The sequence below is a fragment of the Nuphar pumila genome, chromosome 16 (assembly GCF_984573655.1).
Source record: "Nuphar pumila chromosome 16, dmNupPumi1.hap1.1, whole genome shotgun sequence".
NCBI classification, from domain to species: domain Eukaryota; kingdom Viridiplantae; phylum Streptophyta; class Magnoliopsida; order Nymphaeales; family Nymphaeaceae; genus Nuphar; species Nuphar pumila.
The window spans coordinates 4,797,350-4,817,360 of NC_143264.1; the positions used below are offsets into that span (position 1 = coordinate 4,797,350).

Consider the following 20,011-nt stretch of genomic DNA (forward strand, 5'->3'; position numbering starts at 1 on the left):
AATTAAGAAATACAAACATAGACATGCCAACAACAAATTTTTAAAAGAAATATGCAGATAATGACAAAATGAGCTCAAAGAGCACAGAAGATACATGGGTGAAATCACATGCATGGTGTTGGCCATGTGAATGAAGATTTGACTATGTTCATCAAGTGAGGTAGCATGGCTGGTGTCATGTTTGTGTTTTGTCATGTCAACATAGAACATGAAGACCAAGTGAAGTGTTTGTTAACACAGTTCGCACCCTTCCACTGGATTCTTTAAAGATTTTGTTGTGTCATTTGGTGAGTGTCTTGGGCAGTAGAAATAAGGGAAGTGATATTGCTTGACTAGTAAACACAGAATTGACTAAAATCTTAATAGTCATTAAGCTACCCAAGCATCAATGTTCGTGTGAATCTCAATCTCAACCTTATTCTGGAAGTGGAACTAGATCTCCCGGATAATAGTTGCATCACAAGACATCTAACACACAATGTTCCAAGTTGCAACTAAAGACAATTGACATCCAAAGCTTCTTTTGTTCTTTCATTTGGAATAAAGAAAAAGAACACTTTTTCCTATTAGCCTCAAACTCTGTAAAATAAAGCCCTTTCCCACATGAGCACAGATTTACAGAAGGCATGTTTAACAATGGCCCCATGTTACAAGTAAAGACAGTTGGCATCCGAATCTTCTCCACTTGTGGTTAACTTTTTCCATTAAGCTTTAAATTTGTCATCATATTAAAAAATTTTGAGGGCCACCAACCACATACTCCAAGCTCGTAAGAGAAAGCATTCACCCACATGAGCACATGATCCACACAACGTTTGACAGGGAGTGTCTTAGGAGTGAGGTGCCTACTAAACTTACAGTTAATGCAAACCATCAAAGAAGGTAATAAAATGCAAGCCAAAAATACATGCTCTCCATCTTAAATCAAAGATCAATCTACATTGTAAAAGGCCCTGTCTATATGATCTTTCAAAAATAAAAAACTGAAATTACAAGCAACAATGTGGTGCACGATTTCCAAGCACACAGTAGAAAATGCATGAGGCTTAATTGAGCTTAGTGCACAAAATCACCATGCCATGAGTCCACCAAAGTTCAAGAAGGTATAAATTTAGAAGTCAGCTCTCCCCATTACAGACAATCCTCAGATAATTGCAAAGAAGTCTTCCTTACCAATTTAAGTTAGTTGCCAACTCAAGTGCCATATTTTTCCTTAGCAAATGCCATTTTCAAGAATTTTTAGTCTCATGACAACATATTATAAATACAGCACATGGTTTATTATTTGTCTCCATTCCTTGTAGCTTGATATGACAATAGAGCTCACATTTTATGCAGCACAGCTGCAGGCCTAGCCTGCATCATTGCTGTTCACCACTGTCGATCTTGTAGCTTTCTCGAGATAGGCAGCGGTAAACCCGATGGGCCTGCAGCTTTTCTCTATACAACAACAACAACTACGCCTTCATCCCAAAACAATTGGGGTCGGCGATATGAACCAAAAAAGAGGTCTTCCACATGAATCATTCTCCTCCAATCATTTCTATCCAATGCCATGTCCTCGGTGAGGTTCAAAGCATTCATATCCTTTCCTATCACCTCCATCCATGTCTTCCTAGGCCTACCCCGACCTCTTTTAACTAATAGATTTTCTCATTTCTCCATCCTTCTAACTGGAGCATCATTAGGCCTTCGCCAAATATGTCCAAACCACCGTAAACGATTCTCTCTCATCTTATTTTCAATGGGTGCAACGCCTACCTTATTTCGTATCTCCTCGTTCTGAATCTTATCTTTTATTGTATTTTCACACATCCATCTCAGCATACGCATCTCAGCTACACTCATTTTTTGAATATGATGTCTCTTGGCAGCCCAACATTCTGTACCATATAGTATAGCGGCCCTAATAGTCGTCCTATAAAACATTCCCTTCAACCGCAATGGCATTCTACGATCGCACAACACTCCAGTTGCACTTTTCCATTTCATCCACCCAACCTTTATCCTATGATTTACATCTCCATCAATTTCTCCGTACTTTTGAATGATAGATCCCAAATATTTGAAACAATCATGCACCGGTATTTCTTGCTCACCAAGCTTCACTACACGCCCATCACTACTTCGTTGCTTACTAAACTGACATTCCATATATTTTGTCTTACTCTTACTCAACTTAAAACCTCTTGCTTCCAATGTCTGTCTCCATAATTCTAACTTAGCATTAACCCCAGCTCTAGACTCATCAATCAAAACAATATCATCAGCAAACAACGTACACCATGACACATTTTCTTGAATTGATCTCGTAAGCTCATCCATCACTATATCAAATAGGAAAGGGCTTAAAGCAAATCCTTGATGTAACCCAACCGTTATAGGAAAATTGGTTGTCACCCCTCCACAAGTGCGGACATTGGTTACTACTCCTTCATACATATCTTTAATTATACTAATGTACTTGAGAGAAACACCTTTCTTCATCATTATCCACCAGAGAACGTAACTCTATCGTATGCCTTCTCCAAATCAATAAAAACCATATGCAAATCTTTGTTCCTCTCTCTATTTCTCTCAATAAGTTGTCTAAGAAGATGTATAGCTTCCATAGTTGATCTTCCAGGCATAAAACCAAATTGATTCTCCGATATCATGACAACCTTCCTCAACCTAGACTCAATCACCCTCTCCCAAAGTTTCATAGTATGACTCATGAGTTTTATACCACGATAGTTTGTGCAATCTTGTATATCACCCTTATTCTTATATAGAGGCACCAAAGTACTCTTCCTCCACTCATTAGGCATCTTATTTGTCTGCCAAATCATGTTAAAAAGATTTGTCAACCATTTTAAACCTTTCTCTCCCAAGCACTTCCAAGCCTCGATAGGTATACCATCTGGGCCAACTGCCCTTCTTGATTTCATTTTCTTCACAGCCTCTGCAATTTCTGTCTTTTGAATCTTGCGCATGAAGTCACGATTCATCTCATGAAAAGGAATGGAGAAGTCTCCAAGATCCTGAGCATGACTTTCATTAAATAGCTTATCAAAATAATCTTTCCATCTCATTTTCTCTATAACCAACCTAAAATAGAAGAAAGAGAAAATAACAATAGGAAGAAGACAATCCTTCTATTTCGGTTTATGGGAGGTACTCATCCCTTTTCCCGCAGCAAAATGAGCAAATTGTGATCCTCTCTCTCTCTCAGTAAATAAAGCATTTGCCCTGTGAGTTGTTCACATCCCTCTGAAGATTTGAAGGGTCATTGTGAGAATATGTGATACAATGACTTGTAGAGCTGTGTGATTGACCCACCACTGGAATGGTGGGAATCTTGAAAAAGATTGGGAGAGATGGTAGCAGTGGTGTTAGTGATAAATTAAAGGGAGAAGAATATTAAATTATTGCCACCCATTGTTGGGTGCTCTTGATTTGAAAAAGATATGTTTTAACAAAGAATTTACTACTTGCATTCTTGATCATGGGCTAAGTGAAATCATGGTTGGCTTAAAGAAAATAAGAGGTTGATCGCAACAATTGAACATGTATAGTTGCATTATTTAACTGAGAGATCTGTTGGGGATCATGGATTTGAATATGATGCATTGTAGTCAAGATCTTGAATATCCAGGTAAATGTTTGATGTCTGAAACCTTAGCATAGATCCAAGAGATTTGGGTTTTTAAGTTCTTCAAACTGGTTTGATTCGTGATCGTGCACATTGGTTCAGTGTGAATTAAAAAAAAAAGAGCAATGGGAAGAAATGAAGCATACTTAAGTTCTATCACTTTTCAATTTGTTTGAATTTAATTGAGATTTAAATCTGATTCATATAGAGTTTCTATTTTCTTTGAATAAGGTTACAGAGAATTTTATAGAGATTGCTTGGTAAATTTCAGTTTTAATTACTTATTTGATGTTATATTTTCCTTTTTGGTTTACAATTTCTTAGTTAAATTATTCTGAGATTGGTGGGTTTACTGAAGAAAACTCTCCCTTCGGTAGATTAGAGAGAGAGAGAGGTTCGTCTTAAGGATCACCCTTTCTATTGTTTTTTTTCAGCTCCAGGGAAGGAATGAATATGCGGCTCCGCAAAGTACCCAAACTGAAAGAGAAGATGGGTCGTCTTCTTCCCTTTGTTATACTCTTTTTTTTTTTGCTTTTATTTTAGGTTGATCATGGGTTGCACAAGCCCGTCTGGCTGACCACTGCCCATCTCAAGGAACCACAAGATGGGCGATCGTGGGCAGTGGGCCTGCAGCGTCACTGCATAAAATGTGAACTCTTAACAATATAACCAATAATAAAACTAACAATAGTAATGATAAAAAGGAAAAGAACATGCTACGATCACTACCACGGTTTGGGCATAATAGCCTCATCAAGAGTAGACTAACACGCAAAATTTATCAAGGAAAGGTCCTCACATCCATCAGATATCAAAAATTATAGTATGCACTATGTCACATGGGTACGGGTGTGGGTAAGTAGGGTACGACACAACAATTTAAAAAATTGCAGGTACGGGGACACAGCTATATATATATATATATATATATATATATATATATATATATATATAACTTTCTTGGACTTTGAATCGGGTTGGACCCAACCCACCTTGTGTATATAATATTATATTTTTTGGGGAGATTGAGGGTGTAGATGATATTTTGGGGAAATTGGGGTGTGGATGGTATTTCTTTTAAAGGGAGGGGGCATGAAATTTTTTTTAAAGGGAGAGGGCATGAAATTTTATAAGACAAAATGTAAAAAGGAAAAGGTGTCCCTTTTTCTTTCTCTCTCCATCTAGCACCTTCGACTTTGAGGCTTCGACAGAAGACGAGGCCTGGGTATGCCTCCACCCTCCTCCTCCTCCCCTCTCTCTCTCCACCACTTTCTTCCTCCACCTTTGTTTCCTCTCTTTCTAGTTTCTTCTTCTTCTCCTTTTTCCCTCTCCTCTCTCTCAGTTCAACCAAGAAAAAATTGTCAGAAATATCAGAAATACCAACCTGCAGGGGTTAGAGATGAAGTAAAGAGAGAGAAGAGTAGTCGGTGGCAATAGGGTTTTCCCTTTTTACTTATTATTTATAAGTGGTACAATGCAGGACATAACTTTACACAGGTAATAAGAACTAATTACAAACATGCCACCGCTCACGCATCTCGAGGTGGATCGGGTCGGATCCATGATCCAAACTAACAGCCTCCCTCAAGTTGAGTATGGTCTTTGATCATGCTCAACTTGTCTTTGAGTGCCCAAAACTGATGAGTGGATAATCCCTTGGTAAAAATGTCAGCAACTTGCATATCTGACCTAACATATGCAGGTTCAATTTCCTTTTATTCCACCTTTTGTCTAACAAAGTGTTGATCGATTTCGATATGCTTCGTGCGACAATGAAGAATGGGATTGAATGCAATATTAATAGCACTCTGATTATCACAAAGAAGCATAGAGGATGAGATCGGTTCTTGTAATTCTTGCAGTAGGTGTCTCACCCACGTAACATCGGTTGTTCCTGCTGCCATTGCACGATACTCGGCTTCAGTACTAGATCGCGCCACTGCCTTTTGCTTCTTGCTACTCCATGTTACAACATTATTGCCGATAAGGATGCAATACCCTGAAACTGATCTGCGCTCATCAGGATCACCAGCCCAGTCCGCGTCTGTGTAGGTGAATATTCGATGTCCTGACGTATAAGTTGTGTCTTTGTTATACATCAAACCATCTTCAATCGTACCCTTTAAATACCGAAGGATTCTTTTTACTGCTTCCATATGTGCATCTGTAGGAGCATGCATAAACTGAGAGGCCTGATTGACAGAGTATGCTATGTCAGGCCTAGTGAATGTTAAGTATTGTAACATCCCTACAACTCGACGATACAAAGTAGGATCATGATAAGTAGTGCCTTCTTTAGCACTTAACTTATGATTTAGAAGGCAAGGTTTGCTAATTGGTTTACAATCCTCCATCCCTGTAGCGAGTAAAATATCAATAGTGTACTTATGTTGGCTCAATGTAATAGTCTCATGTCGACTATCAACTTCCACACCCAAAAAATATCGCAAGGGACCCAAGTCTTTCATCTTGAATTTAGCCATCAGCATAGACTTAACCCAAGATATGTGATCCTCATCACTCCCGGTAATAATGATATCATCAACATATATAAGCACCCAAACAATAGCTGAACCACTTTTGAAGATGAACAATGAATGGTCTAGAACACTTTTATTGAACCCATGATGCTGGATCTCTGTGGAAAAACTTTCAAACCAAGATCGAGAAGCTTGTTTCAATCCAAAAAGAGAGCGTCGAAGTTTACATACCCAATTTGATGAATCATGCATGCTATATCCAGGTGGCTGCTCCATGTAAACTTCTTCCTTTAGTTCACCATGCAGAAAAGCATTTTTAACATCAAGTTGACTGAGTGACCATCCATGTTGTAACGCCAACGCAATGACAATCCTGACTGTGCCCAGTTTTACTACTGGGCTGAACGTTTCATCATAATCCTGCCCATATTGTTGTGTGAAGCCTCGTGCAACCAGACAAGCCTTATAGCGCTCAACACTGCCATCCGGTTTGTGCTTGATCTTGTACACCTATTTGGATCCTACAACATTCTTGTTGTCTGGCCTTGGCACAATTTCCCATGTGTTGCATTCATGCAATGCTTCCATTTCCTCATTCATCGCCTCTACCCAGGCACGGGAATGGACAGCCTCATGAAAAGAGGAAGGTTCTGTTTCTTTGGAAACTCTGGTTAGAAATGTTTGAAAATCCAAAGAGAAATTGTTATAACTTACCCAACGCTCTATAGGATGTCTAACCCGAGTGGAATGTCGTAGAGGAGTCTCATCATTGACTGGGTGAGTTCTACGAGAATAAACAAGACCAGAAAAATGTGAGGATGTTGTTGTAGGAAGAATGTCTTCCATATGTGGTTCCACATCGAAAGTACAGGGTTCATTGTCTGTCAATAAAGGTGAATCCTCATGAGGCAACGAGTCATATAAAAGTGAGACACTGAGCCAAGGATCATAACTGTCCTGTGTATCTGTGGAAGATGAACCCAGAGTGTCAAAATTTTCATCATCAAAAACAACATTTCTGGATACCCGAATTTTGCCTGTATGAGGATCATAACACCTGTATCCCTTATAGTCATCTGCATACCCAAGAAACTTGCACTGTACAGCTCTGTCTTTAAACTTATTTCTCAATGAATGATCAATATGAACATAACATACACAACCAAAAGGATGTAGTTCTTCATATGATGGATGACAATTATAAAGAACAAAATACGAAGAATTATCTTCAAGGATGGTCATGGGCAACCTGTTGATAACGTAAACAGCTGTATGGAAAGCCTCGGTCCAAAGGGAAAAAGGAATGCCCACAGTATGCATCATGCTCAAGGTTGTTTCAACAATATGCTTGTGCTTTCTCTCAGCAACTCCATTTTGTTGAGGGGTATGAGGGCAAGAAATGTTACGGGTAATGCCATGCTCCTTCAAATATTCACTAAAATCATGGGATATGTATTCTCCCCCCCCAATCACACTGAAAATATACAACATTGGTATTGAATTGGTTTTGGACTAGTGCATGAAACTGTTTGAACAACTTGAAAACCTCATGTTTGTTTTTCATGAAGTAAATCCAACTAAAACGAGTGTAAGAGTCAAGAAAAAGTACATAGTATCGAGATCCAGAAAGAGAGGCAGTGGGTGCAGGACCCCAAACATCTGAGCATATGATCTCAAAAGGCTTTGTTGCTCTTTTATTGATACTATGAAAAGGAAGTACATGACTTTTGCATAAGTGACAACTTGGACATTTTGACTCTAAACTGACTGCGGGTATCAAACCTTTAGCAGACAACTTGTCAAGAAAAACTTGACTACAATGACCCAAACGAAGATGCCATAAGTCTGGCTTATTAAGTTTCAAGACTCTAGATGAAGAACTATGATCTGTAGATCGACTCAAAAATGTTGGAAAAGAAGAAGCTGATGAAGTCACGGCTACGGAAGACGACGTCTTCAAAGGCACATGAGATTATTCAAAGACGTACATGTTCCCGCGCCGTTCACCTTTAGCGAGCGTCTTCTTGGTGTGAAGGTCCTTAAGATAAACAAAAGAAGGAGTAAATTCAACGGAAGAATTTGTTTCATCAACTAATTTTGACACAGATAGGATATTCTTTTGAATAGCAGGTGTGAGTAAGACATTTTACAAGGGTAATTGAGATTCAGGCAAAGAAAGGGAGATATTTCCAGTGTGAGAGATAGGGTGGTGAGATCCATCCCCTATGACTATAGTGCCATTTCCAGTGTAAGGAGTCAAGTGAGAAAATTTACCTGCATCAGAAGTAACGTGTGTTGCTGCCCCTGAATCAATATACCATATACCTTCCTCATTTTGGCGCAAGTTCATCTGATTGAAAGTAGTCATAAGGATATTTTGTACATCCTGTGGGAGAACCTGTCCCTGAGGAGTACGGGCAAACTGATGAGTTGCCTTCTGCCCTGGTCTACTATCTGGCCTCCCTGATTTGTTCCGGGTCTGAGGATTGTACCAGCAGTTTGCTTTAACATGTCCCCGCTTGTTGCATAGAAAACAAGTAGGAACACGTCCTCCTCGTGGTACACTGCTTGAACCAATACCTCCTCCACCTGGTGTAGGCAGTAATCCTCCTTTGTTCATAGGTGTTCCATTGGGGCGAGGAGGAGTAAATAGAACTCCTGTTTGAATAGGCGTATGTGTCATCATCACAGGATGAGCATCATCTGACGCGTGTTCCTGATTTAAACTGACCTCATATTGCAAAAGCTTAGATTGAAGATCATCAAAACATGGAAGGACTAAGACAACCTGGAGTGCCGTGCAAAACATGCGATATTCAGGTCCAAGACTACCTAATACCTGTTGTACCATATCCTTATCTGATACAGGACTTCCAATGGCAGCTAACTGATCTGTAATCACTATGACATCCCCCATGAACTCTGTAATAGATTTGTTTTCTTTTCGCATGGATTGGAATTTCCACTTGAGTTGCAAAGCCCGAGATTCGGAAACCTGAGAAAAAGAATGAGCTAGTCCATTCCACAACTCGGCAGCAGATTGGTCATCAGAGATAGTTTGTAAAACACGATCAGAAAGTGTGGAGGTTATGTAAGCAACTAATGTCTGATCCTGTTGTACCCATATGTCATAAGCCGGATTGGTGCTTCGAAGTTGACTCACCTTCCCATCTTCACCTGTTATTTCCTGCATGATATGTGTAGGTGGGGCGGGTGATCGCCCATCTAGATGCCCATAAAGACCATGACTGCGAATAAAAGGCACAATTTGACGTTTCCAAAGCAAATAGTTATCATGGGATAACTTGTGGGTCATGAGGTGAGTAAGAAAACTAGGGTTCAATTTAGAATCCATGGATTATATGAAGAATGAGAGGCCAAACTGTACTTAACTGGAAATGATATCAGCACACACGTTGCACAGAAATATAATGATGTGCAAACCAGAAAATATTAAATGCCGACTGTACTTAACAGTATATTGAGGGGGAAAGAACAATGTTGTGTAACGTGTGAACCAGGAATAGCAATGATGTGTGCACAGAGAAATAGCAATGCTGTGTGCACAGAGAAATAGCAATGTTGTGTAACGTGTGAACCAGGAAAAATATTGGAAAAGAATAGGAATCGAAAGAAAAATAAGGATGCGCAAAACTGGGATGCGTGAAATCAGATTAAGAAAAAGAGAAACTGGAGAAATCTGATTAAGGGAAAAGAGACAGAGAAATAGGGATACGTGAAGCTGGGATGCGTGAAATCAGATTAAGAAATAAAACTGGAGAAATCTGATTTAAGGAAAGGAGACAGAGAAAAGATCAGAAATATAGCCTACGTCCTTTCACGCGTTGGTCCTTATAGGCCTTCCAGATGATCGATTTCTGCGCCTGTGCTCTGATACCATGTCAGAAATATCAGAAATACCAACATGCAGGGGTTAGAGATGAGGTAAAGAAAGAGAAGAGAGAGAAGAGTAGTCGGCGGCAATAGGTTTTTCCCTTTTTACTTATTATTTATAAGTGGTACAATGCAGGACATAACTTTACACAGGTAATAAGAACTAATTACAAATATGCCACCGCTCACGCATCTCGAGGTGGATCGGGTCGGATCCATGATCCAAACTAACAAAAATGAGTATCGGGTAAAAAAAAGCTGGATTTTGGGTTGGCTCTAGTTGGATCCGACCCACAACATACACATGCCGCACTTGGTACCCGTACCCAAGCGTGTCGACACGGGGGTACAGTGAGCGTTTGTCGTGTCTATGTTACATAGTGTATACAAGTGCATCACCTTGTGTGCTTGATTACTCACATGGTCATGCATCAAATTGCAATATATATTAAAAATTACAAGTTATTTCTCTTGATGGGATTAAGGGTGTCAAAAAATATTTTATAGTGCAGAAGGATCATAGACCGCTGCAAGATAGGCATAGTAGCTGAAATAATTATAATACTCATGGATGCTGAAAATTTGAAGATTTCACTTTTCAATCAAATATTTGGGCTCCTACTTCCTGCCATATTGCACATGAACCATATAACAGCTATGTTAGGCATATCATTGGCCACCAGATAGTTTCACAGCTCCCATACATGCACCTCTGGTAAAAAGTTTCACGCCATGAGTGTCATTTGGTCAAGGGATTAATCTTATTACCAGATCACTTCCTATGAAAACCCATTATGATCACAACTGCATAAACAGTCACTGGTTGGTCTAGTGTCCACATTTTGACCAGGAAACTCCATTTAAAATTGCAAGAAGCCTTTTTTTCTCCCCAATCATAACATCAATCTACATTTCCAGCTTGTAGATACAAGCCAATTTAGCACTTGATTAGAACAAAATTAAGTAGTCAAGATCAAATGAAAGTGGACAACCAAGGCACACCCCTGATACAAGGCATCCACTTTGACCTAAGGCCAAAAGTCTAAACCTAAAAGCTTCAACCACAACGAAACCAAGGTTGTATGTATACTATCCTAACCCGTATCGGTCGGGCCCATAGTTACACCGTATCGTATCGTAAATTTTAATACAAATTTTCCAAAAAGAACTAAAAAATTAAGAAAAAATAGCAAATATTCTAAAAAAATCATAACACATGAAACAATGATGAATTTCACAAAATACAATGTCTTGGTATGAATGGCATGCATAAGACATTGAACCTTAAAGAATCAAGATAATATGCTATAAATGGCAATCTCACAAGAAAAATGCAAACTATGAAATAATATGCATATTAAATAACGAATCTAAGCTAATAAGTTACAAGATTCATAATAATGTGTGTTTACATAAAAAAAACACATTGTTTTTATAATGCTTAAAAAATTTACATACTAATTTTTTTAAAATTTCAAACAAAAATGGATTAGATAATGTCAATCATTGAGTATCATCAACATCATCTTCTTCTTTTTTTGGAAAAAAAATCCCTCTAAATCACTCTTAAGCTCTTTAGGGATGAATATAAACTAGCCACAAGGGGCCTTATATGTTTTCAAGAAAAAAATTGAAATAAGTGCATTTAAACTGCATTTATAGGTATCTTAAGATACAGCCCGTATCGTAGTGTATCGTAAGATACGCACCCGTATCGAGATATGGGTGTGTATCGTATCGGAACACCCCCATAGTAATGATACGTATATACGGACAACCTTGCATTAAACATGATACATCATCAACAAACACGTCCACACACATGCGTGCATATAAATAAGCAAGCTTATCCCAGCTATGTGATGTCCGCTTTATGTGTCCTAATCTAAAATCCATGTCACCCCAAAATCTGTCATATCCTTACAGTCTCCATCATCTCCCTATTTACCTTATTCCTTTAACTCAATCATATCAACCTTTCATATGCTGTAACAAGTTTCAGAGTCGCCTTCCAATGTCATCTTAGATGAGAATACTTTGTTGTTTCATTTTATTGGCAACACTCTTAAATGCCCTTGAGTGTATGAACTTCTACAGCTATTTTCTTCTATTACTCTACACATCTAGCTTCACCATATGCATCACAACTACATGCAACTTCTCTTCCAGCCACTTGGAAAACCCTTCAATCCAGGCAGCACTCACGTAAAACATCCGATCATTTTATTTGCCCTTTATCCATCCAACATCACCCAAATCCACAATGTTCAAATATCATAGAGCCTAAACACCAGATTAATTGTGTTGTTAGACTACAAAGTCTTCTAATCTCATCTTCTCAGTAATTTATGTTTTCGCTATACAATTCCTTAAACATCTTTTCTCCCAAGTATTCACAAGTCCCAGATGCAATTGCATACAATCACAGATATCGACAATATTTTTAAAATATCGCAATATTATCATTGTAAAATCAAAAAACAATTTTACTGGCAATACTCACTTTATTTTGAAACTATCAGGAATTTCAATTTATCATGATAATATTGAGAAATTTTCAGGAATTTATATTTATGTTTTATGTTCATGTTTTATTGATTCTTTGCTTAGCATATATTTTTTCTTATTTATATTTAAATTCATGTTTTATTGCTTCTTTGCTTAACATGTATTTTTTCTTATTTTTTTAAGTTTTTTAAATTTTATATTTTTCAGGATTTTCCTGATATTTATTGAAAAAACAATAATATCACAAGATTTTTCCTTGCTGAGACCGATATTTGTGACCATGGTATGACCCTAATTTAAGAACAGATTATTCTGTTCATTCATGGATTTTATTGCTTCTTTGCTTAACATGTATTTGTTTCTTATTTTTTCAACTTTTTTAAATTTTTTACTTTCCGAGATTTTCCCGATATTTATTGAAAAACTATAATATCCCAAGATATTAATGGTTTTAAGTTAACACTAATGAAATAAAAACAATTATCATATAATCAAATCATCATGCATAAATTCATGCAATAAATCAAATTAATAATCTACAATTGTTATTCCTCATCAATAAAAAATAACAACACGGTCCAAAGGTGCATATATATAATATAAATAAAACTGGAATTCGTTAGGGTTAACTGAATTTACTTTTGGATAGAAATGGAGCTCAGTGCGGGTGTGGTGCCCTGTTAGAAGAGTCTGTGTTACATAGTTGATAATCCAAACTACACTAGTGTAATCATACCAGTAGTAGGTCCTTCACACAAGGATTTATTGTAGAAGATAAATCTTGTTCACAGATAGCTATTGGACACCACAATATTGACTAAACTCATATCGGGTCAATGATCAGAAAAGAGTTCCTAAACTAGTATGCAATTTTTAAAGATTCATATGAAAGAAAATTCTAGAGCCAATATATGTGTATTTGACCGGATACAACTAGCAACAATCTTATTCCTTCAGTATGATCATGTAATTGGGTGCTGAAATTCTGACTTCTACAGGACAATCAGCAGTTGAAATCTTATCCTGATCTACAAGGGAAAAAGAATCCCAGGCAGAAGCAGACGCATCGTTAAAGCAACCATTCACATTACATTTAGATTTGCATATGCTTCTGCACTGAAGTCCACAAGAAATCTTCGAGAGTTCAACAAACTTCATGCCCCATAATCCAAAACTTGTCCCTTTTACAATCTAATGGCAACTAACATAAGATCAAAAGTGCAAGCACATTATCAGACAGAAGAAAGAAATTCATCTTGGTGATCCATATGTCCTGGATGAACCATCAAAATGCAACCTATGTCACATGGGTACGGGTACGGAGGGTACGACACGGCAATTTCAAAAAATGAGGGTATGGGGACACAGCTATATATATAGATAGATAGATAGATAGATAGATAGATAGATAAAGTTTGAGTTTGGATCAAGTGTGGATCTATATTTTAGGATCCATATCAGAAATTAAAAAAAAACAGTTTGTAAGGGATGAATAATTTTTTAAAAGAAGGGGGAGGGAGAATGGAAATTTTGTTTTTCATTAACAAGGGCCATGGGTTTGGGCTTGTTTTTCATTAACAAGGGCCGTGGGTTTGGGCTGAGAGGGCATGAAAGCTCTCTCTCTCTCTCTCTCTCTCTCTCTCTCTCTCTCTCTCTCTCTCTCTCTCTCTCTCTCTCTCTCTCTCTCTCTCTCTCTCTCGTATTACCTAGGAGGGGGTAAATCACAAGAAAAATGAGAGAGATAGAGAAGGGGGGGGGGGGGGGGGGGGAGATGAGAGAGGGAAGGGGTAGAACACAGGGAAAATGAGAGAGGATAGAGGGGGGAAGACAAGAGAGAGAGGGCGATGTCATGGTGAGGGGGGGACCAAAATGGCCCAGCCCCTTTAACCACAGTAAAAAAAAAACTAAAGGGTTTTGAATCGGGTCAGGGTTGGACCCGACCCAGGGCATACCCACAGTGAGTCCTGTACCCATACATGGTGTCCTGCCGTGTCGACACGAGTATGGGGGGTTCCCTGACATGTCTATGTGAATAGAATGCAACATATTCATGGCACACCCTAAAGCACTCCCACTGACTTCTGCCCCTGTATATGCTTACAGGACCTCCCAGGAGCAGCACAGAAGCATCTGCAAACTTAGACATCTTGTCCAATTCGTTGCAAATAAATTTACCATAATAGTCATTTATGTTAGAAAGACAAATGAATTATCTAAACAACACTTAAAATAGAAAAGATTCAGGCAGCTAAAAATACATTATATTTGACTGAACACAGTTGATAACGAGAAACAGTGCCTAAAAAGGCATTTCTTAGAGAAGAGCAAAAAAAGTCACTGATCAAGTTTCACGTACTTCATAAGAACTATAGAAGTGCTTGTTTGTACAGTTCTCCAAGACAATCCTTACTACACGAAGAATTTGAAGAATTGCCTCCCTAGGAAAAGGAAGGTCTTCTACCAGAAAATCATCCTCCAACTGCAAATCTTTCCTTGGTTTTACATGTTTCTCAAAAAATGAGTCAAAATGATTGAAGAGATCAACCCAATGGTGAAAATCCCCCTGCAGAGAGTTATAAATTCAGTAAGTACTAGCTAATGAAAGTATATAGAATAATGCAGACTGAAGAATTGGTAATGAATAATCCGTACCTTATCAAACTCCCAGTTAAAACCTTTTAAAGGATGTTCTATATCCTCTAGAGGAACAGAAATAACACTATTGATGAAGGCTCTGATTTTAGGAGGCTGAGAAGGAGAGGAAAAAAACATATATGAGACAAAATCAGCAAACAATAGGAGAACCTCTCATATCATACTGCATCTGCTAATAAAAAGTTCTGACTGCTGAATATTTATGCAATGATGTAAAGGAGGCACTTGAGGCAAATCATGAACATTTTGAAGTTTGCAGTTACACAAGGAAAAGAAATCATAATCATGCAAATAAGTATCATGCTGGATAAATTGGCACTCCAAATGAAAAATCCCAACAAAATTAAGATGTAAAGCACATGGATGACATAATGTACCCTGCATTTTCATGAATAACAACTGAATTAATGGAAAAAATAAGGTCCTCTTACATTACTAAGAATGCTTATAAGCATAAAGCATCCACTACAGTTACAAAAGGTGTATCATGACAAGTCCAATATAAAAGTCAACTAAACACTAGTGGATGTGCATAAAGAGTCAGAAACTGTCTTTCCAAAAAATTTGATGTGCATTGTTAACTAATTCAAAAACCTTAACAAGCTAGTGGATGGTACAGATGGAGTTCTAATCAGAACTATTCAAACTATTGACTGGAGAAGAGATCTCTATCTATCATCTTTCCTGGGCTCCTTACTGCAACAGAAAACAAATCAAGCTTTCTCACGGGTGGTTTATATTTTTGGAGAAAAGATCAGGATGGTATGGAGGTTCAGAGTTGAAATGTGTAATTTGGAAATTGATAAAACTTTTGGGCACCCTCCACAACTCTCTTTGCAGTTTGCAACCTTCCTCAAAACTGATATCATCAAGTTGTTCTAGAAAAGGAGTGCACATTCTCAAAGCCTCTGTAGATAGGAGCAAATGACAGTGTGTACAATCCAAGACCAGACATACACAGCAATATTTGTAGAAAAAACAGTCACATCCACATGCAGACACAAAATTCTTAGGTGATGTCAGCAACAGCATAAAAAAATAAGTCAAAGCGTCAAAGCAAGGAGATGGAAGTGCCTGCAAAACCAGCCAATTAAGAACAGGTGAAAATAAAGGGAGAAGAAGTATTAGACAGAAATAGAAACTTAGAGAGGAGATAGTACACACAACCTGCATACAGCCATATGCTTTTACACTCCTAGAAACTCAAATAAGATCAATAAGAGTGCCAAGTAGGAAAATGAAAAGAAAACAAATAACTTCATGAAGAAGGTAGTTGAAGCTCATACATATTGCATAGGAATAAGATGACTCCGTTCAAGAACTCTCACTCATAACATCATCTCGTGTCCGTATTCTCTCAGGAAAATGGGAGAACATATTGCAAAATATAAACACCATTGTCCTTTTCATACTAGAGTGATGTAAAACCAAAAGGAACACCGATTTCATCAAACAACAGGCCAACGTAAACTAACTCAGCAAGGCCATAAAACGATATTGGACTGTACTAAGAGAGGGTAGCATAATGCTATGTCCCTAATTTCCATGAAGCAAGTCATCCCAAAAAAGTATAATCTAGTACCAAAGCACCAAAGAGACATCCCGATCCAAATTAGAATCAGAGTAAGCCATAAGCTCAACAAGAAGATCAAGATAAGCAAGAGTACAGGGAATGTATAACATTTCCACTAACCAGCACAAGGGAATAAAAGCAGAAGGGGAAGCATGCTGGAACCAATTCACTATACGAATTGCATGTGAGATAAGTTGGAGAGTGATCCTAATGTGGAGACAAAGCTCCAACAAACTACCACTAAGTCATAGCATCAGAGATATGCACACCAACAATAGCTCTCAGCTATCATCTACATTGTTATCAAGAATCTACAATCTACAAACAGAGTCCAAGGAAAAGTTCATCTAAGGTAGAAAACACTCGCTAGGTGAATGTACAACTTCAATCGCCAAAGATCCTACAGAAAAAAAATCATCTGAACATGACCATGCAGCTGGTTCTTGATTATACAGCAACCCATATATCAGCCCATGTAATAACGATATCATCCAAACTACAGAAGATCTGACATAAAAAGGGAACATCTAAGTAGCACAAAGAGTACGCTCATCCTGAGTGAGGGGAACAAGAGCACCTACTGACATCTTCTTATCAAGGTAACCCCTTTTAAACAACATAAAGCCTTAGAAAAAGAACAAGTATTTATTCAGAATCACTTAATCGTTCTCTACAAACTCCCAACTATTAAGAATTCGCATTTTTCACCATCCATCTGATACAGAAGCCATCCACAATTAGATGAAATCGCCAAAGCATACAGAACACAATTACGAGGTCATAACTCGCCACAAACTGATGAATGCCTCCAAGCATCAGTTTTTCTAGTAAGTAGACCATGCTCCCACAGTTCCCCAATTGATATCTTTTGCGAACAAGAATCCGATACGCAGCTTAATAGACTCTATCGCGCTCATTTCTCGATCAATCCTACGTGTTTGATCACCCATTTACGAAATTTGCTCGATCAGAACCGGTTTCGATAGTATTATTAGCATCTAGAAAACAAAAACATAACAAATATACTAACAATCTAACCGAAGCAATGGACACAATCTGGTAGCTCCCACATATCAAACCTCAAAAGAAAAGCACTCTACGTTAATGGCAATAGAAACAATCGGAGAAAAACTGATGGGGATCATAAATATTCAGAAAAATCGTAATCTTTTCGTAGTCTTTCAACCTACAAGACGAAAAACCCCATACGATAAACTCACACACAGGTTAATATTTGGTATCGTTAACTTCCTGCATGATCAGTGGTGCATGCCACGCAATCGCGAAGATCATCGCAGCACATTTTTCACTGAGACGGCATAGACCAATGAATCAACCAGCAAAACCAGAAGATCAGCACATATTGGAAGAAACCCAACAATCAGCAAGACAAACACGAAACCCGACCGATTGCGATGAGACCAATGGCGAATTCCGATCAATAACCGAAGGGAAAAACCACGAAAATCGATCATCGGGATAGAAAACACGCACGCCCAAGATTAAAGGTTAGGGTTTTTCGGCGTACCGCTTCAAGAACCCTCCTCCGTTTCAACTTCATCTTGAATTATCGGCCCCCTCCGGATCACCCACCAGCTCTTCAACCGCAAGAACGCATCCGACCGATTTTCGGCCGGACGACGAACGGTCTCTCGCCGGTAAAGAATCGGTTCCGAATGAGAACGGATCGGGAATCGCTCCCGCAGTCAGAGACTTGAACGAAGAGAGAGAAGACGTCGTTAGGAAGAGTTCTTTTCTTCACCACAATGGATCATCAGGAAACGAGATAGAGAGAGAGAGAGGGTTTTCTTCTCTTCTCACCCAAACACAACAACAAAAAGAAGAGGAAGAGCTTTTTTTATCCTGAAAAGGAGGTGAAAGTTTTTTGGGCTTCAATTTTCTTTATTAATAACCAAAGACAGAGAGAGAAAAGAAGGAAAGTTAAACAAAAATATGAGACCATTATTCCTAAGATTGCCCCACTCTTCTATTCATCATTTTTATTATACCCCTGTGAAGTCCAAAAATTTGCCTTCTCTTAGAAGCAAGGATTTCTTTTATCAGAAAAAAAAAAATATTAATGTTTTTTTTTGCAACAATTTATGCATTTTTCATGTAGAAACATACTTGCTGTGACTGTTTGTATGTCTAAACGATCTGGCAATGATGCAAGTTGTTTTGACTCAATCTAAGTAGATGTGTTATGTGTGGTCAAGATTGTACTTTTTCAATGAAAATTATGTTTTAATTAAAAATTCAATGCATTTATTGCCATTGATTTTTCAATCACTTAGATTATATTTTTATGTTCAAATTTACTAAAAAACAAAGAAAGTAGGAACAAATGAAACTTGATAAGTTATTTGTGCCCAAATCTAGCAACCCAAATGTTGATCCCCCTACTAAACCAACGACTTAGATTATATTTTTATGTTCAAATTTACTAAAAAAACAAAGAAAGTAAGAACAAATGAAACTTGATAAGTTATTTGTGCATACATGTGTTTGTAGTAAATATATTTTTCTTTTCAAGCAAAGCTTAAAAGATCAACTTTCTAAGGTGTGGTGTTGGGCAGCTAAAAGTAAGGGTGGGCATGGGGCCGGGCCGTTTAGGGCTTGGCCCACCTGGCTTTAAGTGTGGTACGGCCTGGATATGGCCCAGCTTGTTTACGAACGGGCCGGGTTTTAGCCTGTTTCTTAACAGGTTTGAGTTTGAAGAGCAGCCCATGGCCCTGCCCATTAGCGGAACAAGCCATTGTGAAGCGGGTCGGGTCTAGCTCAGGCCAAATTCATTTGTAAATAGTAATAATTAACAAGTTCTCAACTTTCCATGCACCCAATTAATTATCTTTATAGTTTGCATAAAATTAATATAATTAATTAGGTAAATAGTAATAATTATTAAGTTATTATATAATAGTTACAATTTTAAATGGTTATATTATTAAAAAAATAATAAATAACTTCAGCCCGGTACCTAATGGGCCCGGACTTAAAACCTTGGCCCATTGCGGGTCGGGTCGGGTCGGCTTGGCCTATCAGGCAGTTGCTCACCCCTAGCTGGAAGGAAGCATTAGGAATGAAGGGAGGTTGTCCAATTTTTTTAAAAAAAAGACTAAGAAACCAACATTTTTTTTTTCGTCACTTTTCATAGCATTTTTTTTCTCAAGTAAAACCAACTTCTTATTAAGGTAATGACAATTGCTGTTATGATATCTTAGTTAATGCCCAAGGTTGCCATTTGACCTTATTGTGTTAAAAAAAAGC

At 38.0% G+C, this 20,011-nt stretch overlaps 1 protein-coding gene across 4 annotated transcripts in view; it reads right to left on the reverse strand.

Moving 5' to 3' along the window:
• The window catches only part of LOC149812747 (E3 ubiquitin-protein ligase UPL1-like), a 34,027-nt gene extending 15,448 nt beyond the window's left edge, over window positions 1–18,579 (reverse strand). For 3 of the 4 annotated variants that reach the window (XM_089991432.1, XM_089991431.1, XM_089991434.1), the window contains exons 1-3: window positions 18,273–18,579; window positions 15,169–15,264; window positions 14,873–15,079 (exon numbers count right to left, since the gene is read on the reverse strand). In XM_089991432.1, the coding sequence (XP_089847558.1) occupies window positions 14,873–15,079; window positions 15,169–15,264; window positions 18,273–18,305 (336 nt within the window). In that variant the 5' untranslated portion in view covers window positions 18,306–18,579. The remainder of the gene's footprint in view (window positions 1–14,872; window positions 15,080–15,168; window positions 15,265–18,272) is intronic. The other variant, XM_089991433.1, reaches the window with a different exon arrangement.
• Window positions 18,580–20,011: the final 1,432 nt, after the last annotated feature.